This window comes from Emydura macquarii, unplaced genomic scaffold (assembly GCF_026122565.2).
Source record: "Emydura macquarii macquarii isolate MOO-44397 ecotype Brisbane River unplaced genomic scaffold, CSIRO-AGI_Emac_v2 contig_2676, whole genome shotgun sequence".
Taxonomy (NCBI): domain Eukaryota; kingdom Metazoa; phylum Chordata; order Testudines; family Chelidae; genus Emydura; species Emydura macquarii.
Genome location: NW_027132813.1, coordinates 36,308,207 through 36,332,009, shown reverse-complemented (window position 1 = coordinate 36,332,009; position 23,803 = coordinate 36,308,207). Strand labels below are relative to the sequence as shown.

Here is a 23,803-nt window from a genome sequence, read left to right as displayed (position 1 = left end):
AGAGGCAAATGGCTAGGAAGGTGACTTGACACCTGTCACTTCAAATACAAGGGAAAAGTTATCACTTAGGAGTGCACCTGTCCAGGTGGGATACTCACGGTTATCATAAATAGGGTTGGAGATGACAGGAGGAAGTGGTAACGTGCAATTGCCATGTTCATCAGGGAGGAACACCTGAAAGCAGAGTCTCACAACATTGAGGTCATACTCATCAACATTGAGTAGCTGTTCTTCCGGCACTGAAAGGCAGAAAAAGACATAAGAATTATTTTGGGGCCTGCAACTCCACTGTTTGCGAGGGATCTGCACCTGGGTCTGCAGTGGGGACAAATGTCTTTGTCTCACCTGTGGTTTATTCATTCCCTCCCCGTGACCTCCCTCAGTTTTTCCCTCCAAATTCTTCATTCTCTCTCTCCAAGCTCTCTCTCAAGTCCTTCTCTGCTTTAGGGTTTCCCCACCTTGTTTCTCCTTCACTCTTTTTCAGATCCCTGCCTATTCTCTCTCTCATTGCCACCATCTTCTCTCCCCCACTCTCCCTTTCCTTCCCCTCCACCCCTTGTGCATGATTAAGTTGAGAACATTAACAATTTTGCCTTTCACAATTCTTCTAATGTGTGGAAGGCCTAGGTTCCCAGAGGCATGCCAATAGACAATGCTGGAGGATTCAGCGCAATGTTTGGTTATTTTTGTTTTAGGAGGCAAGAAGAAAATAAACATGGGGGGGAGGGGGGAGGGAAGGAAGAGAGAGAGAATCACCAAAACAGCAATCTCTGTGCCCAGAGTGCCTCAGGGCACCATCTCTGCTCTTGCCTCATGCCCAGTGTGCCTCTGGCTACAAAAACCAAGATTTGGCTCTAAAGATGCCTGTTAATACCTCTTGCTATTAAAAAAAAAAAAATCTCCTTGGCCCAACTGACAGGTACAATTATTAGGCACCACATTTTAACTGAAAAAAGAAGATTCATTTTTGCTGATGTGTGTCACTTCTGTATCTTTGGGAATAGCAATTACTAGTATCACATAGTGGTATATTTAGGTGACAAGTAAATCCCTGTAGGGAATTTTGTTGATATACTTTTCCCCAGTCTTAACTATGACACTATATAATCCATGCCCAGCATTCTAATTTTGTTTGTCCTCCTCCATTTTAATTTTCAAAATCTCACATAATTTCAAAATCTGGGACATATCCTACTTCAGATATTTACTACTAAATACCTCATATATTATTAGTTTACTATAAAAATGTGATACTGGAAAAAACAGTGTTATCTGACAATAGTCTTTTAAAGTTCAGAATTAAACTATATGCTGGTTTTTTAATAACACCATAGAAAAGGAAGAAAATCTAATTTCACTTATTAGAATAGGAGGTACTGATAAAACAGAGCCATTTAAAGCGGCTTTTCTCTCTTCCACACCTCTTGATAGCTTGAGAATGGTTTTATGGTCTCATTTAGCCATTCAAAGAAATCACAAACTGAGTGCCTGCAGTATTAGTAGACCATAATAATTCTTCCAGTTCACCTATCCTCCAAAAACCTCTTACACATTTCCTTACCACCTTCGAATTGGAGATGTCAAGAGTGAAGCTTGAAATATGCTTGGACCCCCCAAAAAAACCCAACCCAGTGACCACATTGTACTGATAAATGTCAAACACACGCATCACCATTTTAGTGTCCACCCCCACAGAGTAGGAGGTGACAACGCCCACGCTGGTGACTTTTTTTTTTCACTTTTTTGGTATTATTGAAATAGTCCATGCAGCAAATTCAGAAAGGGGTTCCTCTGCATTTTTCATTTGCGATTGTGATTTGAATATTTCAGTCCCTCCAGATCACAGCTTTCAAAAGAAATTTGATCTTTTTCATTTTAAAACATGGATATTTATCTATAAATGCACCAGGATTTGAAAGTAAAAAAAATCAGCCCCTTTACAGCTTTAAAAATGTTGGATCCAATTCTGGTGTCCTTATGGGAACAGATCCTCTCCTGACAGAGTTTGGTCAGTGTAAAGACTGCAGGATCAGGCCCAGCTAATTTATCAGACAGTCTAAGGTAAAGTTTCATAACATAATATACCTTAGTAGCAGACTTGTTAATTTAACAAAACAGGGTCTTTGTGGAGCAGGTTTTGTCACTGGCACCGTTTTAAGCTGGGCTCTGCAATTTCTGTACTCAGATACTCTCAGATAACCTGCCACTGAACACACAGCATTAACACTCTCTTTCCAACTTCCCTTTCCTAGGGCTAGGGGCTGGATGCTGGGCCAGGAACAGATGGGGGGCAGCTTGCACCTCCTTATTCAGAGGCTGCAGGGACCCGGTGCTGCCCCAGTGGAGGCTATGATCAGGGCCTGACCTGCTAGTAGCAGTCCTGCAACCTACCATGTAAAAGTTGTACAGGAGAAGGGCAGTCCTCAGCACTGAGCTCAATTGCTAACTGCTTCAACAGCTCAAGGTGCTTTGCACAGGCACCATCTCCGCAATGCATGTCCACCCCAGCCACATCACTCCCTAATCTTCCTCCTCCCATGCCACACTCAACCTGCCCTCACTCTGCCCCAGTATGCCCCTTGCACCTGGGGCTGCTATAGTGGTGACAGCTGGCAGAGCTCTGGGTCTGGATGTAGGGGACCCCTGCAGTACAATTATCCCTAGCTGGCTAACATGGACTCTGGGTCAATGCTGATTTGGTCTCTCCCCAAAGTCAAACAGGAGTAGGCAAGAGGACTCAGGAAACCAGGAGGTGAACCTTGCTGAGTTTCTGACAAATGCTACCTTCATGGGAAGGTATTTGTGGACTCTGGTAAGGCAGAAAGCATAGCCCCTATAACCTGCAAAGCTAAGATCTACAGGGAAAGGCAATGCCAAACTTGTGCACTCAGGAGAATCTGCAGTGGGGCAGGCCCTCCTTGAAACAATGGTTGTGTTCTCTCCCACACCTTGGTATGGCTCTTGGAGAGCAGTGTGTGGTGCCCATAGGGCATTTCCAGCCCTTTTCACACTGATTTGCTGTCCTCTGCAGCAAGCTCTGGTAGAAACGTGCCAGCACCAAACGTGTTTGGGAATGACGATTGGCTCGTTTCTGCTGTTAGAATTATGCCTGAAGTCAGTTTTCTGCTAGACTAGTGCAATGTGTAGCACAGATGGGATCTCTGGAACCGCCTTTCTCTGTAGGACAGATGACTGCTCAACCTAGCTCAGGTCTAGCAGATGCAGCCCAATCACCTTTTGATATTACCTGACTGATATAAATATTTATTTTTTTCCCCTTTTGACTAAGTCTTGGGGAAGGGCACATCAGCCATATTAGCCATTTACAAGTAGTTGTACATTTAAAAAAAAAATCTGCTGTTTGAAAGAGGAAGCACTCACTTAAGACAGATTCCTCTCATCTATTTTTAAATTTCACTTTTTACTAGATGAACAGAATACAATGCAGCAATCACATTCTCTTTTTCCCCCCCTTTAACTTCATCTTGTGATGTGACACATTTAAAAATAACCCAAAATATCTGGGTCAAATTCCACTCTTGCATAAAAACACACAGCTCCCATTAATGTCAACAGGAATAGCATTCATCCTTTGAGGACAGATTACAATCCAAATAAAATAAACCCTTATTTTGGACCTGAGTAGGAATTAAAGGTCTGATCCTGCTCCCACTAAAGTCAATTTGAGTTTTGTCACTGACTTCAACAAAAGCAGGGTCAAGCTCTAAATAAAGACTATTTAAAAAATAAACCAAAACCACAGTGACTCATTCTACATGAAGAGCCGGATCTTCAGCTGGTGTAATTTGCTGTAGCTACACTGACTTAAGTTTTGAAGGAAGAGCTGAGGAATCAAATATCTAAATATTCTAATATGTAGCAGAGAGGATAAAAACATACCTGGTCCTACAGTGTAAGCCTCACACAAGTAGTCCCATTGAAGTAGTCAATGGGACTACTCACATGAAGTGCTCAGAAAGCAGAGGGCTGATTGCATGTTGGGGCTTGATGAGCACAAATATGCTAAGAAAAGCTTATGCACAACTTTATATTTATAAAAGAAAGCGTCTAATTTCTTGGCATAGGCGTGCGCAGCACATTTAATTAGGGTGTGCATCCAGGAAATACACATTAGGGTGTGCACCCAGGAAAGGTACATTAGGGGGTGTCAAAGGCAGTTTCACCAGCAGGCCATATTTGAATTACCTGCCGCCAGTGTACTCATCTTGGCTACAGTTTACCATCCCCTTCTTGCTTTTAAACTCACTATTTGTAAATGGCACCACACCTTATTTTCATCACAGGAACCAATTAAAGGAGTTTTGCAACTAGGCCTGGGCTAACATCATAAATTTCCTGTGACTGTCCATTCTAATAAAAATCTGGTCTCACTGTGACTTTACTTTACTGCGGCTCATACCCTTTAGAGGTTTCTGTGAATGTTCTAGCACATAGGTGTACATGAAGGAATGATTGGGAAAACAGCTAATTTTAAGTAACTTTTCGAGAATATTGATAGAAAGCAAATTTTGAATGCAGTGAACTGCATCAGAAACCTGACTACGAGTTACTCATGTAATCCTGGAACAAAAAAGACATGTGACATACATGACTAAATATATACAATCAAAATCAACCATTGCTGTTCAAATTCTCACCAGGAACAGCTCACAATCTACAAGAAAAAAAAGCTATTCAAATTTTAATTTTAAATGAATAAATTTGAGAAAATGCAGCATTACTAACCCCAAGTATGTCTTAAATATAATATTTTTGAATTTTCATATTTGGAGTTTTTTTTTATCTGCCCTCTGCGTCAAGGGTCAAGCTTTTGTCTGCAGTCATGAGGGTTAGAAATGTAGCTTACATTTTTAAATAGAGAGATTCTCAACTATCATTTTACTCCTGGTGCTGGGGCTTAAAAAAAAAAAAAAAAAAAAAAAAAAATCAGCTACATGAGACTTGCAATAAAACTGTGAGAATTAGCAACACTGAAAATAGTTAGCTGCTCGAGGCCAATCAGCTATAAGTAAGAGGCTACGCATTAATAAATGATTTTTCTATTAATTTTTCACTTCAGTGCTGTTTACCACTGTTTCAAAGAGATACTTTGATACAACTGCTGTAAAGAGATTATTATTTATCTGTGTCAAATAAATAAAACCTGTAATAGCTCTCCACTTCTGCATCCATGATACTAGGTGGAAACTAACAAGGAACTACAACAGCTGAAAGTTCCAAAGCCATTGACTTCAGCTGGCAGCCCTCAAATCCATCCCTGTAGTGCAGCTGCAATGATGACTAGTTCCTCCAAATGTCTGTCCCTTTCTAAAAGAAATGTTAAAAATTGTGCTGACTGGAAAGAGTAAATAGGACTGTGGAACCCTCAACTTGAAGAAGAGTTAGGTGGACTATTAAAAACTAACAGATCTTCAGAGAACAATTTATAAATAACTATTTCAAATATATAGCCTGCAATAAGTCCCCACATTTGAGGGCAGCATCTCCAAAAGCATTCAGCAGTGGCCTAACTCTGCTGCTGCTGAAGTCAAACATTAAATACACACAGACCAATGCTGAGTGCTTTTTAAAATCCCATCCTAAACCTCCAGGGATCTGTGAGGATGTGGGAAATCTAATGCAACAATGTGATCAGACTAAACCCAGGTCTACACTCAAAAGTTAAGTCGACCCAGCTATGTCACTCCAGGTGTGTGAAAAATCCACACCTCTGAGCAATCTAGTGAAGCTGACTAACCCCTAGTGGAGACAGTGCTAGAATTCTTCCATCAACCTAGCCACTACCTCTCGCGGAGGTGGAATAACTACATCAGTGTGAGAACCCCTCCCGTTGCTACATTGTCTGCTGCTGTGCTGCAGTAGTGTTTTAAGTGGAGACTAGCCCTTAGGATAAACTTAAAATGTTTGTGGCTTGAAACAAACATCTGGGGGCCTTTACAAATATGTAAACTACCTCAAATTAACTGCCCATCAATAAACGATGTTAAAAAAAAAAGTTGAGTTGAGTTAAGAATCAGATCCTAAGTGGGCAGCTGCACTCTGTATAAACTCATGTGGTCTTCAGATGTAGCTGCAATGTAGAGCACACTGCAGCAATCCAGGCTGGAGGTGATCCACAGGCATGGATCGCTGTGGCAAGGTCTGTCTCTGAGGGGAAAGACTGCAATTTTTTTGCCAAACGTTGATTGAAATAGCTCGCCTGGCTACTGTTTTCTGCTTGATCATTTTAAAAAACAGGATCTATGGAACCTGGCATAATTTCCTACAGAAAAGCAGTTGTGTGGTCAATGAAAAGCACCCTGCGTGCAGTTGCACAGTGGGATAGCTACCCACAGTGCTCTGCTCCCTGTGTCTAAGCAAGAGTTGGTAGTGTGACTACACTCCACTGACACTAGGAGCATAGGGAGGCCATGCAACAACAGTTTAATTACAGCAGTGACCATACGCTGGCACAACTTGTGTCGACAAAACTCTGTAGTGTAGACAAGGCCTCAGGGAGCTAGCTCAATGAGAGCTAGTGTGAGTGTGTCTCCTGAACTCAAAGTTACACCTCCAACCTGAAGTGAAGGCATACCCTAAGGCCTTGTCCACACTACAAATGTTTTGTTGGTACAGCTACACTGGTAGAATACCCAATGAAAGTTAACAGGAGGAGTTTTTCTGCCAGCACAGTAACACTATCCCTCCCCGAACATTAGCTACCCTGACAGAAGAACTCGTCAGCATAGCCGTGTCTATGCTGACAGAACTATGTTGACATGGGGCTGTGTTTTTGACACCCCTGACTGACAAAGCTATGCTGACAAAACTTTGTAGAGCAGACAGGCCTGGCTTAGGACTTAGGAGACCTGGGTTCAGTTTCTGGTCTGCTGCAGGATTCCCTGCATGACCTCTGGTAAATCAGTTTAATTACACTCCCTGGACGACCTTTGCAAATCTCACCCCCAATCCTTCTGTGTCTCAGTTCCCATCCTTAAATGGAAAATAATACTTTGCTACCTCACAAAAGTGTTGCTAGGTTAAATCCACTAACTTGGGTGAGATGCCCAGATATTACGGTTATGGGGGCAATACAAGCAGACAGAAAGAAATGTTTTCTGCCAGTCTCTCGCTAGAAATGTAGCCACAAGAGTGGGGTTCTATGGAATTTTGCATCTCTGGAGATCTCGTTTTACTTGCTCCCGTAACACTGAACTGCAAAAATTCTGGGCCTGATTCATCATTACGTAACTCCAGGTTCCTGGCACAAAAGTGAACTAATCCACTGGTAAAATCAAGCCCTCTGTTTATTAGTGATACGCTAAAGCTGCCAGAAAAGCCAATACACTATCAGGTGAAATTAAAGACTGAAGTGGTCTGGTGATGAGATTGTATAGGGAAAGTAAAAGGTTATTTGGAATATTGAAGAGAAGCATAGATGAGGCATGTGCGTCTTGATAGATGTCCTGATACCTGATTAGTAGCAGACTCTTCCCTCCACCCCCGACCAATGACATCAATTTGACTTGTAGAAGCCACCCACTCTAGAACTGATGGGCAACTCAGCATCTAAACTTAACATTGACGGAAACTTCTGAGGCAAAAGTGCCAACCTGCCAAAAGGCCTTATGCTGATTTTGTGACATGCAAAGTGTGCAGAAAGGGCTAGGTTAAGAACACCAGCTTAATTTACCAAGGGACATGTTGTGCCCTCGATAACTCACAAAGAAGTTGTGTGCACTTATTGCTGAGCGGAATTAAGCCTCTAGCTCTCTAACAAATTCAATGATGATTATTGCCCTAAGGATCAAGAACAGTATTTCACTAACTAGACCACATACATTCCCATATGGGTGAATTCTGGCCGCCCATGTACACGGCCAGCTCATACAGATTTAGAGCTAGGCTCGGCGTTTATTCTCAGCCCTGAGTAAGGGGTAGCATGAATATGCACCATCTAGGGAGCAGCTCCCAAAAGGCTCTGTGACTTAAAGATACTTCTGAGACAATTCCTCCAAAACCCTTTTAGAGCAGGGTGAGAGAGTTATATTGCATCCCCCCACTACCAGAGTGGGCTTACCCCACCTCTTGCCCTCAGCTCTGCAGACTGGTGCAAAGTGGGAGGTGTGGATAGCTTCAGCCACCCCCTATGCCTCACTTGCTAGAGCAGAATATCCAGCATGCAGTCCCTGCTCTCCCCACGTTCCTGGATAGGTCCTGCATAGCTGTGCAGGAGGGTAAAGTCAGGACCGTACATCCCTGTGGGGCTATGTGAAGCTAAATCACAACTGACCCCTTCGAAGAGAGATCCTCACAAGTCTGAAGGCAGAATTTGGCCCAACACACTATCAGTGGGATTTCACTACAGCAAATCTATGAAGGAAACATCACACACTCTCAAGATGTTGTGTAGTGCCCATCATGATAAAATATCTAGGAAACCAACGAGCCAGTAAAAACTAAAATTAATAGCATTTACCTGTCTGCTTCTCCCCCACATGTTAAAGCACTTCAAAGGATAAGGAAGCATTTTACGGATGAGGAAACTGAGGCCCAGAGAAGCAGTGAGGTCACACGCAAGTCAGGGCAGAATTAGAAATGGAAATGAGAATGGCTGAGTCACAGTGCCCTGGCTCTATGTAGTCAATGCTGTCCTAGGACAAAGGTTCTCTTCCTGTTTTCAATCTAACCTAAAAACTGTAAATGAAGAACCATCTCCAATGGAACTTATCCAGCAGCTAGATCTCTTTCTAAGCTTCAGTCTAGCCATGTAGTGTCTCCTCTAACAACAAAAATGTTATGCTTCCAACTTTTTATACTAACTTCCTCCCCCAACATCAAATAATTTGCAAAGCTTTCACTTTAAGCAAAAATCCAAATTTCAGCAGAAAATTGAACAGCAAGGAAAGTATGCATGGGTAGGAAGGAATGAAGGGATTCCTCAAGCTGAGACAAAATGTAATTGGGTGACCAGTGTGTCTGGCTTTTCTCAGTGGGTTTTCCCAGTGCCAATTAAGCAAACTGTTTTCATTCAGTGCATTCTTCAGTTTGAGAATTTAGGCTGATTAAATAGCCGAGATATCAACTGCAGACTTCTGCTGTGTTGCATGCTCTGAAAAAGTTTCCTCTTAAAGATCCTCTCCTGACTTAAAGCTAACTATTGTATTTGTTCAGTGACTGTAGTGAGCCTTGGTGTAAAACAGTCCTAACAGCAGACGAATGTAGCAGGTGAGAGGATAATGCAGGGGGAAGTGATCTTGACGGGTGGGGCTGTGGGGGAGTGTGGCGGTGGGAAAGGGGGTCTTGGAGTGTGTGTGTGTGTGTGTGGCTGACAGACGGGCTGATGAGGGAAGTTGTGGAGAGAATGACGGGTGTGTGTGTGGGAGGGGAGCATGACCCTGGTGTGTGGGTAAGTGAGAATATGACGTGTGGGTGTGAGTGGGAGTCTTGGAGAGTGTGACTAGTGTGAAGTGAGTGAGGGACCATCTGAGAGAGAAGAAATGAAGGACTGATAAGGGAGGGGGTGGCAAGGAGAGGCAGAACTGAGGAGAAACTGGGGAGGACACGGAAGCTGAATTTAGTAACTGGGGAAGGAAGTGGGTTCTGAAGCCTAATCAACCACTTACTAGGCAAAGCCATTACAAGCGAATAGGGGCCCTGAGCAGCATCCATTTGCCAAGTTCTAGGGGGGAAGCCAATGTGCACACCATCACTCAGCAGCCAGGAAGATGGAGCACTCTGGGTTTCTCATGTTCAACTCTGTCAGGGTTGGGGTTTGGAGGCTGGCATCCCTCTGGCTAATAGAGCTAATTCTCCAGGAAATGGTGCTGAGAAAGTTTTTTTCCAAATCCTTCATAATACATACAAGGCTTCTCTTCACTGTAAAGTTAACTTGAGTTATAACTGGGGTGTTGTCCTATTGCAATAATTAGCCCTATCCTGATTGTGAACTTAATTGTAAGGAAGGTAGGTTCATAAAATGTCACAATAATCTACAACAATCCATCAATGAAGATGGGCAAAGGTGCAAAAGGGAAACAGAAAAGCTGAATTAATCCAAACAAAAAGGCCTGCTAATAACTCAAAGCTTCTCTCAAGCCATGCCTGCTAAACAAAAACTGCAAAGGACCAGATATCAATGGACAAAAATCGGTGCGTCAGAAATCAGGCCTAACTGGTGAACAAAATAATGAGGCTGGGCTATTCCGCCCACCATTTTATTTTTATTAAAAACTTCTCTTAGTGGCACAAAGTCTTTGTCTCTTCAAAACAAAATTGCTTCAGTGTTAATAAAATGTAGACTTTCAATACTTTAACAACATTGTGTACCTTTTAATACTTAGATGAAATTTTCAAAAAACAGCTTTAAGTTAGGCATGTACCTTATTTAGGTACCAAGGTTGGGATTTTCAAAAGCATTTCAGCTTTCTTAACTTGTGGAAAGTTCAGTAGATCAGAAGGTGGTGTTAGTTGTGAACAGGCTACTTCCTTATCAATTTTTTGTTTCTCTTTGCGCTATTTTCACACTGAGGCTGACTCAGAAGCCACAGGTGTGTTTTTTGCAGCATAAGATGGGCATTTTAAATGTGAAACTTCTTAACAGAAAAAAATCTCTATGTACAAATCTGATTTATTCTAACAGTTAGGAAACTAAAGCAACAAGCACAAGATATCCACTCCAGCAATTGAAAACTATAAAATAGGAAGAAAGTAAAGAAATAAAATGTAAATAAGAATACATGATTTTAATTTTTTGAAAGATTTTTTTTTTAAATATTGGATTTTTATTCACCCAGTTTCAAAATGTCCTGGGCCTGATGAACACACACTCAAAACTAACTATTGTTCATGTGAACAAGGTTTTGCAAGATCAGTCTCTTTAAACATTCTACTTCACCTTGTATTTCAGCCAATAATGAAGTCAGGTTTGCTGTGTCACAAACATTGCTATGGCAAAGTATAATGATGTGTTTCACATCATTATACTTTTACTATGGGATCAAGCAGCAGGAGCTGTAGTTGCAAGCAAGTAGCCTATTAAACCCAAATACTGTAGCTTTCAAAAATTGCAGTGAACAAAAACATGATTAGGAAAGTTGATTGTAATATTAAACACCCTCTTTTTTTTAGTTTGCCACACAGTTTTTTTTCAAGGAATCCTGGAACAATGGATTTTACAATCTTCCTTGCCATATTAACACTTCACAGTTCAGCTACAAAACCTGTCATTAAAATAACAAGAGTCCTGTAGCACTTTGAAGGCTAACAAATTTAATTTCTGCAGACCTAAGTTTTCGTGGGCTGTAAACCACTTCGTCAGATGTAAGGAATAGAAATCACATAGGAGATATATATGTACATATCCAAGGGTAAGGAACAACAATGGGGAAGGTAGATATGAGCATTCAATTAGAGTAGTTGAGGCCTATTCACAACCATTGATTAGGAGGTGAGAATGTGTGAACAATGACAATTACTTCTTGTAATGAGAGAACCATTGTAATTGTCACTGTTCACACAGTCTCACCTCCTAATCAATGGTTGTGAATAGGCCTCAACTACTCTTATTGAATGGACTTTGATCATATCTACCTTCCCCATTGTTGTTCCTTACCCTTGGAAATGTGTGTGTGTATATATACACACACACACACACACACACACACACACACACACCTCCTATGTGATTTTTATTCCTTACATCTGACGAAGTGGGTTACAGCCCACAAAAGCTTAGGCCTGCCGAAATTAAATTTGTTAGTCTTTAAAGCGCTACAGGACTCTTGTTGTTTTTGCTGTATACAGACTAACACGGCTACCCTCTGGAACGTGTCATTAAAATGGTGTGTCAGCAGGAAAGTGCGAGTAGTTTAACAGTCCCTGACTTGCAAGGCTGGGAGAATTTGAAAGCCTCAATCATGGGACACTTGGAGGAGCTCCTGGAGTTTTCTCCTGCAGCCCAATATCCTCAAATCAGGACTTCTGCCCTTGCTATCTGGCATTGGAGACACAGATGTTTCTGCTAGAAGTCACAACAGCAATCTACTGAATAGGATCATCACAGGATGTGAGGCTGGAGGAGGAAAATGAAATGAAAGGGAAGAGATTTGAAAGCATCTAAAAAAAGACTATATTTTAAAATACACCTCCATCAAAAGAGCAAGGCCACTACAGAAGAAAGTGCTTGCAAATTAAATTGCTTTGGTGTCCAAGTTCTATAACATGCATTTCAAACAGTTTATTAACAGCTACTCACCATTGAATGGATTGATCTTTCTTGTGATTCGTAAACAGATTGATTCTTTCAGGTCTCTCTTTTTAACACACTGAATCCCCAAATTCTGAAAACTAGAGCACATGTAAGAGAGTAATTAAAAAAAAAAACTACAAAAACCGTTTCACTTAATCATTGGCACAGATATTCAAAACCTGAATTATAATCTTCCCTGCAAAAAATCAAATTGTATGTCTTTTGTCAAAAATATACCGTTAACAAATTGTGTAGAAAAAAAGATGTCAAACGAGCTTTAGAAAAGAGGGTTTTATCTTTCCAAAATAAGGGTATTGACAAAAAGAAAGAATTTCTACATAAAAATAAAATAAAAACGGGATTTTTTTTTCACATTAAAAAGAGTTATCACAGGAATTTTAATATAGTAAACTAGCAATGCTAAAATGTATAGAAGACAGGGTCTCGACCAGTGAAAACTTGCATACTTTGACATCAATGGAGCTACTTCAATTTACATGGGCTGAGGATCTGGCCCACAGTCTCACATCAGGCAATGCAAATTTGCAACAGTATTTTGAAGTTAATTTTTATAAAGTCAGTCTGAAATCTCATCTAGTTATGGAAAAGTTCTAAAGAGCTACAGTTCCTCTTCATTTGCATATGACTACATCAAGTCAGCAAAGGAGGTGGGGGGAGTCCCCACAATTTGATTCTTTCCCACATGGAAAAACCATGACATCATCAAAGCAGGGTGGATATGAAGTAGGAAGTAAAAATCTGAACACACTGTAATATCACTAGAACACAGGAGGTCAGTTATGCTACCACGTTCTGCTGTGCCTCTGGAAGTACTGGCAATTCCCTTCCCTTCAAACCCGAATAGCCTCTTAACTTGAGCCATGCCTAGACTCCCTGATCACGTAGAGCCATCTGTCTTTCTCATGGATGAACCAACACTGCCCTGCTGCCAGCAAGGCCATCCTGACCCAAAGAAGTTCCTCAGTCTCATTCTGCTACCACTAAATCCATTTTTCTCTACCAAGATCCAGTCATCCCCCCAAGCCACATTCCAAAGCTGTACTGCAGTTAGAGAATTAACTCACTAAAGGACTAATATAGGTCTCATTTTCAACTGGACTCTTCGATAAAAAAAAAAAAAATGCAGTGCCGCCTCATGATTTAATTAGATGACTTTGGTTCCATTTCTGGTTTCCAGTATTTAGGGTTTGCAGAGAATATTAGAATTCACTGCTATTTCTGTATCATTTTGTTTGGTAAAGACTACTTTTTGTAGGCCTTGTCTACACTAAAAATACAACTGTTTGGGGGGGAAGGAGGGGGAACCCAGATATGATACAGTTGGTTACCCCAAACACAGTTAAAGAATGCTTTAGTTTTATAGTGTGGATAGGCTCTTGATCATGTCCCCAAATTCTGATTTGACAGCCCAGTGCTTTTGAACAGTTTGGAGAGAGGGTTAAGGTACCACCCATATAACAAAATAGGGGAACAACTACACTGGGGGACAACTGTATTGTAACCAGTTGTATTTGTAATGCAGACAGGGAATAGGAGAAAATAGAAGGACACCAACTCAGAAAGTAGTCTAAGTACACAACCCTTTAGGCTCTGCCTGTTGTACTATCTGAACAATGTAAATTATAGGTGTCAATGAAATACATATGAAAAAATCAGCCTCTAAAAATATTATCTGCTACGTAAAAACTGACTGCAATTATTCTACTACCGTAGATTATTCATAACTATCAAGTGTCAGTCATCTTCTGGGTCAAATAGGATTTTTAAACTAAAAGCTCCTTAACCAATGAGAAGTACTCAAAAAACCTATAAATTCTGACCCTTTCCTAAAACATGCCCTGGTACTATTGAAGTGATCACCTGGTGTCCTATCACTGCTGCTAAACAGAGGGCCGGAGCAGGAAAGAGAAACCGACTAAAACACACAACAAAATTAGGCAGCATCACTTCAGTGCTACTTGAGCGGAAAGGAACAGGGGAAACAGAAGTCTGGAAGGAGTGAGAGGAAAAGAAAGGGGGAGATGTATTAAAACCAGATTATCATCAAGTGAACTAGGAATTAAAAATCTTAACACAGAGATAGTCACATGTGTACCAGTAATTCCCTCTTGGACAAATCCTGCCCCTGCAATGATAGCTGCAGAAGGACCTAACCATAGTGGATACACAGTGTAACAGATCATAGTCTGGATCCTATTGTATTAGTTTTATTTCCTCACCAGCATCCCCACTTTTCATAGTTTGTAAACATTTTGTTTTCTCCAGAGCAATAATCAATTTCCAAAGATTACAGACCATAAGGAGTGAACAGACACTAAATTATAAATTTTTCTATAATAGAGAAATGACCTACAATATGTTATGCTCTAACCTTTATCTTACATAGTACAGATATATTTATTAGCAACTCCTTTGCATGCAGCAGTTAACTGAGGTGTTCATAAAATCCTAATGAGCTGCAATGCCAGCATTAAATAGGAGCTGTACCTGCTTCCACCAGAGCTGAATATGGCACGAATGGTTAATCCTTGACTGCTGAGACTCCTCTACAAAGTCCCACAAGATACAGTTCTTACCCCATTGCTCTTTTCCAGCTATTGTCTCCCTTTCAATCATCTTATTTCTATCTTTAACCTTAGCTAGCCCATTTATGATAACATTCAATGGTACATATCTTTAAACACATTTAGGCCAAGATATTCACAAGTGACTGGTGATTTGGGGTGTCTAACTTTAGACACTTTGAAGAGGCTTGTTTTTCAGAGGGCAGGTGGCTCAGTACTTTCTAAGAGAGGCCTGCTTTTCAGACGTCTCAGGGCCTTAATGGCCATGCTGAACAGACAGGATCTCAGTATTTAGTCTTCTCTCTAAAATCTTACGCACAAAATAATATATTTTGGAATGACTGGATCCTCTAATCTAGTGCCCCCAAACTCCTGGTCTGCTTGAGCTATTTATGGGCCTGCATGACATTCAGCGTTATAAGCATTCATTTAAAAAATAAAGTTAGTTTCTAGGTCTTGTAGTTGCAGAAATCACCTTTCAAATGTGAATGCAGTGTTAACCAATGCAGAGTTATCTTCCTTAATCTACAGAAAGTCTGAAACAATGATTATGAAAGGCATCAACTCTCCTAAACTCCACTAATTTCCTTGGCATGTTGATTCTAATGATGACAGGTGATGATGACATTTAATGCATTTCACAGCTGATCATTTTAGTGTATAGAGTGGGGACAGGCTGGAAGTCAAAGCCCACAAGAGGTAGGCATTAGGAGCTGCCAAACGGGAAATCCAGAGGAGAAAAAAAAAAAAAGAGAAACAAAGTCACAGGAGAGAGAGAGAGAGAAACAGAGAAAGGAAGATGGGAAAGGAAAAGACCCAGAGAGCAGATCAAGTGTTGGTTCTAAAGATGAGCATATTTTCCCACGGAGTGATGCTGAATACAACAGTAAGGTAGTAAACAAACAGCACATTCCAAAGGCAAAAAAACAATTCTGTTCAGAAATATTTTGTAGGGTACCAGGGATTAGGTATCTTTGTCAGGGATGGATTGGGAGAAATGTACAGAGGAAGAGACCACCAGGTCTGGCAAGGAAATCATTTTGGTTTGGTGGTTTTAACAAAGGTTTCTTGGTTGTCCCTGAGGGCCTCTCCAGCACATCACTGACATTCTGAGTCTATCTAAGGCTATGTCTACATTACAGCCTATATTGGCAAAATTTATGTCACTCAGCGGTGTGAATATTCCACCCCCGAGTGACATAAATTACTCCGACATAAGTATTAACATGCACAGAGCTTCTCCCGCCAACATAGCTTCTGCTGCTTCCAGAGGTGGTTTTATTATGCCAATGGGAAAACTCTCTTCCATTGGCAGTGTTCTTCACCAGACGTGTTGCAGCGGCAGAGCTGTATCAGTACAGCTGCACTGCTGTACGTATAGACACGGCCTTAAACTCAACACAACAGTGCTACTTACGATAGAACTTTGCGATCTCTTTCAAATTCTGCTTCATAGTAGCCATCTTTACAGTCTTTTCCAACCAGGTCATGAGGGTGTGGCTTGTAAGGTTCATTCTTCGTCACTAATGTAATCCTTACTTTCACTTTATCATCAAAGTTCAGAATCTGCGAATATGTAAGGAGAAATACATTTAAATTCTAAATTTAAATTCTAAATGCCTAAAAGATTGCATAATTTTGGATAATGGACAGGTGACATTGGAAAGGGCCTATGTGTAAGTGGGAATACAAATTTGTCTTGATGTATTCTAGAGAAGAAAGAGTCAAGTGATCATTTCACAATAAATTTAAATTGTTGCACTAGAAATGAAAACCCAACACCTTTCTTCCAAAAATTCAGAGGTTGTGTTTCATCAAATTACTATTCATTTCACATTGAAAGCCAGAGATGGAACAATTACACTACATTTTTATTAGTATTTTGGCCTCTTGTCTGATAAAATATAGATATCTGAAACGTCTAGAAAGTATTAAACTTTTATTTGGAAAAATAAATCACATTATTAGACAGCTATTCTAACTAAATTACAAGAGGTTTGTAGTCAAGAAATTCATTGGTCATTATCAAAACACTAATTTCTTTTACATTTCAATTCTTTCTACCCCAAACTGTTGTGAAACCAATGTATCTCTAATCTTGACATAGTTTTCTGCACAATTCTGACTTAAAACCCCACTAAGTGAGTGGGAGTATTTACATTGAACTAACAGACTCTGGATAGGGTACAGGAGCTAAATTTGCCCCTGTGCAGAGGGCCTTAGGTGCTATGTAAGCTTCATGTAAGCACTCTGCATGGAGTGTGTTTTGCCCTGATGTTACAAGGTATATTTTATTACCACGCCTAACTTTCATTATAAATACATCCAATTCTGCACTCAGGGCCACACAGGGACTGCCACTGAAGGGCAAGATGCAGTTCCCACTAAAATCAATGGGAGTTTTTCCATCACTTTAATCAGGCCCAGTAGTTGAACCAAAAATAGTAGAATCCCTTACACAGGCAAGATTCCCATCTGTTGAAGCAACAGAAGATTTTCCCAAGTAGAGTATGCAGTACAGGACCTTTAGGGTAACATCATTACAGCTTTGGGCCATAAGTCCTATTTCAAGATAAAAGTCCCTCTTTTGAGCCTTCGGCACACTGTACATGGAGCTGCACACAAACCCCCACTAGATTTTTTAGGACAGTTATGAGCTTAACTCCCAGTGCGCCAAATCCCGCCCTCATGCAGATGGCTCCCACTGAAGTCAGTGAGGGTTGCATGAGTGAATCTATGGGCAGAGTTTGGCCTAAATTGGTTGAATGTAACAGCTTGAAAACAAATCTGACATATGTTAAGGGAAGTAAATCAGCTGTGATACTAGCTCTCCTTCTCCACTTCCCCTGCCTCACAACTGTTCCATTTCTCCTTCAAACTTTTCTTCCTTGACCTATCCACGCCTGGCCTGCCTAATGTTCTCAAACCTCCTTCCTGTCCTCTTCTTCCTCCTCCCTCTCCCTCAGACATGTCACTGCCTCCTCTTACCCTACAAATAACCCCCGTAATTCTCTAAATACTTACCCGTTTTCCCCACCTCCTCTTCACACCCAATCCTTTCAACATGCAGCCTACTCTGTTTTGACTTCCTTCCCTGCTAACTCTCTCCTTTACTCTTGCTATCTGTTTTTCACCTCCTCTACTCCACCACTCTCATTACATCAAAGGGCTTCCTCTCTACCCTCATCCTCCTTGACCTTTCCACCTGTGGTGGGGATGGCTGCCTTTGCTGGTAGTCAGTTCTAAACAGTTCCCCTGGAGATCCCACCTACAGTCTTTGGGGAAGCGGGAAATCACCCAGAAATCACTGCGACACTGCTATTGGTAACACACACCCTGCTCTGTCAGCAGCTGTCACTTTGATCAGCAAATCAACCATCCCATGGACTCTCAGACGTGATCAGGGACCTTTCCTTTTGGGAGCTAGCTGATTCGCAAATGCAGCACCACATGAGATCACAGGAGTCACACGTTGGGCTGCTCCCGGACCCCAGACGACAGCCCAGAGAGAGCTCAGACCGCAGCCTGCTGTGTCCCTAAAGCAGTCCATGGTCTCTCCAGCAGCCCACACAGTCCCTCCCTCTTCCAATTGCAGGAGGGCCGGCCACACACAGACAAAGTGGGATTTCCTGCCAAAGCTGTGCGAGGGTCGGGGGGGCTGGCATCTCCTGTTTGTTCATTCTTCTGCCAATCAGAGCGACAGGGACAGTGTCCCATTTCATAGCACTGATTCTGATCTGTGATGTGATGTGAAACTGCATACTGCTGCTTTCAGCATCACTGTCCACACCATCTTTCTCAACTCTCCCTCATCTCCAGGGACTTTTATGCAGCTGTTTAGCCGGCACATTACCTATCTCTCAGACGACTCCTTCAGTGTCTGCCTTGAAGGCTCCCTCTTTTCTTCTCTCTGCTGGTGTGCCACAAGATTCTGTCTTTGGGCTTCTCTTTTCTCTATATATCTTAGCCCTAGAGGATCTTAACCCTTCTCATGGCTTCAACTACTGATAACTAAGGCTAAGATTTAAGTCATGGGTATTTATAGTAAAAGTCATGGACAAGTCATGGGCAATGGGCCGTAAATTTTTGTTGATTGCCCATGACCTGTCCATGACTTTTACTATAAATACCCCTGACTAAATCTTAGCTGCTCTAGGGGGCTGCTGCTCCAGTGGTGGGGGCTGATTGCCCCCGGCTGCCCGCTGCTCTGAGGCCCCTGATGACTGCTGTCCAACAGCCTCTGGGGCCGCTGCTGAGGATGGTCCCTCGGGCTGCCACTCAAGCGGTCCCCACGGCAAGCTGCACCAGCCACTCCAGCAGCAGCTGGTGCGGCTGGCCCCAGGGCCAGTCGCTTGGGCAGCCCTGAGATCAGCCGCACCAGCTGCCGAGGCTGCGGAAATCACAGAAGTTGAGAAAAATCACAGAACCCAAAGACTCGCAGCCTTACTGATGACTCCCAAACCTACCTCTCCCTGTGCGCTGATACAGTTCTTCTTGGATGTCCTACCATCAACTAAAATGCAACACAACAAAACTGGATTTCATCGACCTCTCCAAGTCCTCCCCTCTCTTCGCTATCACAGAGGCTATTTCCATGATCCTTCCCATTTCCCATGCTCAAACTCACATTCCTTCATCCCACACAGTCAGTCTGTTGCCAAATCCTGTTGCTATTGCCTTTACAATAGATCCAAAATCCATCCATTCCTTTCCACCTCTACTACCCAAACCACTGTCCACGCCTTAATCATCTCTGCCTGTGAATCTCTTCTCTCTACCTTATTCCCATTTAATCTATCATCATCTCCTCCTGCTGCTCTGACCACATCATTCCCCTTCTCAACTGCTTTATTGACTCTGCATCCCTTTCCACCTAACTTTAGACTCCTCACTGTGGCTTTCCAGTCTCTGTACAGCTCTACCTCCGAATCACTGGTCGTATATATCTTTCTATTTGGTCCCTACATTCCCCCAAATCCACCTCACCTCATGCTCCCTTTGTTTTCAGCTGCAACAAGCACCTCTGAGCCTCCTCCCATGCTATACTCTGCACCTGAAATACCCTTTCCCAACCCTCTACCCCAGACAACCTCCTTCAAAACCCTCCTCAGAACCCACAACCAGTCTTCTAGTTACTTCCCTTTCAATTGTTAAAAAACATAGTTATGCAAGTACCCAGAACAAACTAAAAGCTAAGAACAAACCTGATCCATTCTGTACAACCCAAGCCACCAAGCAAGCATACTCTGTGTCCCGTCCTCCTAGCACCCCGGCTTGTTACCTTCCTCTGTCACTTGTCTTACAACTGTCTATTTAAACTGTAAGCTTGACAGAGTAGGAATCAAGACCCTTATTCTCCACTCTGTTATGCTAGCTGTAACTTCAATGGCTTCAGTTATGATGGAGAAATAAAAACAAAAAAGCAGGATAACGGAGTGAAGAATCAGACCCTTTTTTCACTGCGTAAAATCCCAAGCACACCTACAGTATGGGGAGATGTAAAAAATAATTAATTACAGATAATAGTATTACCTCTAAAGAGGGGTATGTCTTATTGCTGTCGGTACTACGTTCTCCTGGAATGCTGCCTGCTGATCGTCCTTCACATTTATATCTGAAACGCATGCCTCTCTGCCTGGGTTGCTCGAATATTTCAACGCAGGGTTCAGACCCACCTTTAGGAAAATGAAAATATTTTAGGTTACAAACAGCTTAAAAAGCAAAGGAGGGATGGCTTTTATGGCTAACGCACTAGACCAGGACTCAGAAGATCTAGGTTTTACTCCTGGATCTTCCACAGATTTCCTGTGTGACCTTGGACATATCATTTAGTTTATCTGTTGCTCAGTTCCCTCTCTGTGAAATGGGGGTAACGATAAACCCTTTCTCCTACTCATTGGTCTTATCTATTTAGACTGTCAGGTCAGAATCTCTCTCTTACTATGTGTATGAACACAACGGGAGCCCTGACGGAGGAAACATCTCAGCACTCCTGTCCTGTAACAAATAATAATTAGCAAGGTTCCCGCTCCATCTAGCACAGTTTCTCTTAGATGGTGGTGAGGGCTTCTCTGCTGAAAGATTATTTTTTTTCACATTATGAAATAGATTAGTCCAAGAAAATGGTTGAAATTTTTAATTATAGTACATTTTTCTGAATGCAAGTCCTTTCAAAGTGAAGGTGTTTCCTCTGAATCGACTGATCTAGTTCCTACTGCAGTGAAGCAATAAGTTTTATGCAAATTACACAAAACCCCCTAATGGTTTCAGTATCATTACTGTGGTACCAGAAACTGCATGGCTGCTGGTGGCTGGAAGTCCTTACTTCAAGCTGTCCCCTCCCCACAGGAGCCAGTAGGAGCAGCAAGTTCTCTCACAAGATTTTTGTAAAGGGTATTGGGAAGCTGTCAAAGGGCCCCAGTGTGTAAGGAGGCAACTTTCAGGGAACTGGTGTCAGGAGAAGATGGTGGGGCTGACATTAGTTAAGGCTTTGGAAAGACCCTGACTTAGCAGGAGACTGCATACTTTTTTTTCAGGGTGACATTCACCCTCTGCAGAGGGCCAGAATAAGGCCTGGGCCTCACTTAAGTCTAACTACAGAGAATTCCACCCTCACTGAGAGCACTGAAAATGCTAGCCAGACAAGCAGGGACATAACAGTTCAGTGGTATATGAGCAGCAAATATTGGAGAAGGGAAAATAAATAAATGGCTTAGATTAGAAGTTAAATTATTTTAGTTAAAAGTTCTAACCAGGAACACACACAGGATCAAACTCTGCACCAACTTATATCTCATGCTCATATAACTACAACCCACACAAACAAATTGGATGTGCATTACAAAGAAGCATGACTGGTAATATGGTAGGTTTAAATACATTTGGGAGCAAAGATCCCATAGCATGTCAGTGAAAGAATGTTGGGACTTCAACTGTAATACCCAAAGTAGACATTAAAAAGAGAGAGAAAATCCTCTTGTTCCTTCCCACATAAACTTTGGACAGCTCTATAGAACAGGAGCTTTTGGGGAGAGACACACTTTGGTATTAACTTATTAAAATCTTCTCTTTTGTTGCTGTTGCTCTTTTGTGGCTTATATTGGGACTCAGCAACTCAAAGCCTGCATTTACTGGTTCACAGGAATGTCGTTTTCACCCAGATTTGTTGGGACAAAAAAGGTCTTTTTCTGCAGTACTAGAAATCACTTATCTCCTAGAATAGGAGAGTTCAGTAAGCTAAAATGACATGACAGCTCTTGAAAGAATAGTGTGTAAGAGAAAAGAAGAACTCCACCCCTGTGATAGAATATTGATGGATAGCTATGGAATTATGATGTGCACTGAGGTTCTGTTGCTGGGTATGGGGGAAACAGTCTTTAAAATTAAGTTGAAAGTCTTTCTAAAAAATATGGTATTGCTCAACTGGCAGCTATGGGCTTGATGCAGGAACCACTGGCGAGGTTCTTTGGCCTGTATTATGTAAAATGTCAGAGTAGATGATTACAATGGTAGCTTCTGGCCTTACAATCTATTAATCTATGAATAGGGCTCAAAACAAATTGGATGTGTCTAAATTGGGGAAAGTTACCAAAAAGTTCCCCACTAATCTGAACATTGTATCTGTGCAACCTCATCAGCTGAACCAAAAGAGACTTTTGTCTCATATCTCTAGGTTTCCAAGATTCCATTGTTTCATACTTTGCTGCCGAATCCTTTTGGAACGACAGAATGAGCCTTAACTCTGTTTTCAGCCAACTTTTCAGAAAATGGAAGTAACCAAACATGCCACTCTCCAACCAGTGAATGTCCAGGTCAACGTCCGACAACTTTTGAAATATCATCAGAAAATGAGCTGGCATATTCAATACATGCTGGCCATTACCCAGATGCCTGTTCTTTTAAAAGGGCTGTCCCCTTTCCTAAGCTCTGCCCCTTCTTCAGGCATGCTTTTTCACATGCTGTCTTCTGGGCAGAATGAGCATGCCTAGTCAGAGGGGAATAAATCATAGAAACTGAGACAGTTAAAAAAACAAAAATGAAAGTGACACAGGGATGACTTCAATAGGAGATCAGGGTTCTAAGCATCTCATAGTATTGGGCCCATAAATTGTGTGCAAGTGTCTCTCACACACTCAAAACTACTTATACTTGTCCCACAAGCATAGTCCAGTGGTTGGGCATCATACTGGGAGTAAGGAGGCTCTACCAATGAGTTGCTCTATGACCTTGGGCATTATCACTTAACCTCCCTGTGCTTTGATTTCCTCATTTGTAAAATGGAGATGAAGATACATACTTTTGTGAAGCACTTTGGGACCTATAGATAGAAGTCACTATATATGTGCTAAATATTGTTATTAAAATAAAGAAATTAGTATCTATCTAGGGAATTATAAAGTGCCTAATCATCAAGTTACTTAGGAAATAGATATACACATGTGTATGCAAATATATGTAGTTGTGCCCATAACCCCACCCACATGTGACCTGTCAAGCCATATAGTTGTCAGTTATGATTGTGTTTCAAGTACTTTAATATCTCTACTTTAACCTATACATTTACCTTCAATATACACATCTAAAAGGGTTAGCATTTCACCCACTGATGACATCAACTGTGTTTTAAAAGTCAGGCTTCAATTTCTTTTGGTAGATTTAATTTATGGTTGTAATAAAGGTTACTTAAGTCACACCCACTGCTTAACAGCAGATGTGGGCTTGTGGGAAAGCAGACCCCAATGACGCAGTAACTTCCAGATATTACAAATTAAAATTTATTTTAATTTGACTCTCTTTCTTTCAGAATCAGATCATCATCTACAGCTTTACTAAACCAGGCACTATGCCCCCTATAGATAAGAAACACATAAAGGGTTTGCGTGAACCAAAGCTCTCTGGGATTTAGAATCAGCACTATTTGTAGTAATATCAGACATCCATTTCTGTTTCCCATTTTCTGTAAGTTAAT

At 41.6% G+C, this 23,803-nt stretch overlaps 1 protein-coding gene across 4 annotated transcripts in view; it reads right to left on the bottom strand.

The window, feature by feature from the left end:
- The window catches only part of REL (REL proto-oncogene, NF-kB subunit), a 53,072-nt gene that overhangs the window by 17,085 nt on the left and 12,184 nt on the right, over nt 1-23,803 (bottom strand). For all 4 annotated transcript variants that reach the window (XR_010923009.1, XM_067565198.1, XM_067565200.1 and 1 more), the window contains 4 exons: nt 20,368-20,510; nt 16,253-16,401; nt 12,257-12,348; nt 99-239 (listed from right to left, as the gene is read on the bottom strand). Coding sequence is in view for 3 of the 4 variants with exons in the window: in XM_067565198.1 (XP_067421299.1) it covers nt 99-239; nt 12,257-12,348; nt 16,253-16,401; nt 20,368-20,510 (525 nt within the window). In the remaining variant the exon portion in view is untranslated. The remainder of the gene's footprint in view (nt 1-98; nt 240-12,256; nt 12,349-16,252; nt 16,402-20,367; nt 20,511-23,803) is intronic.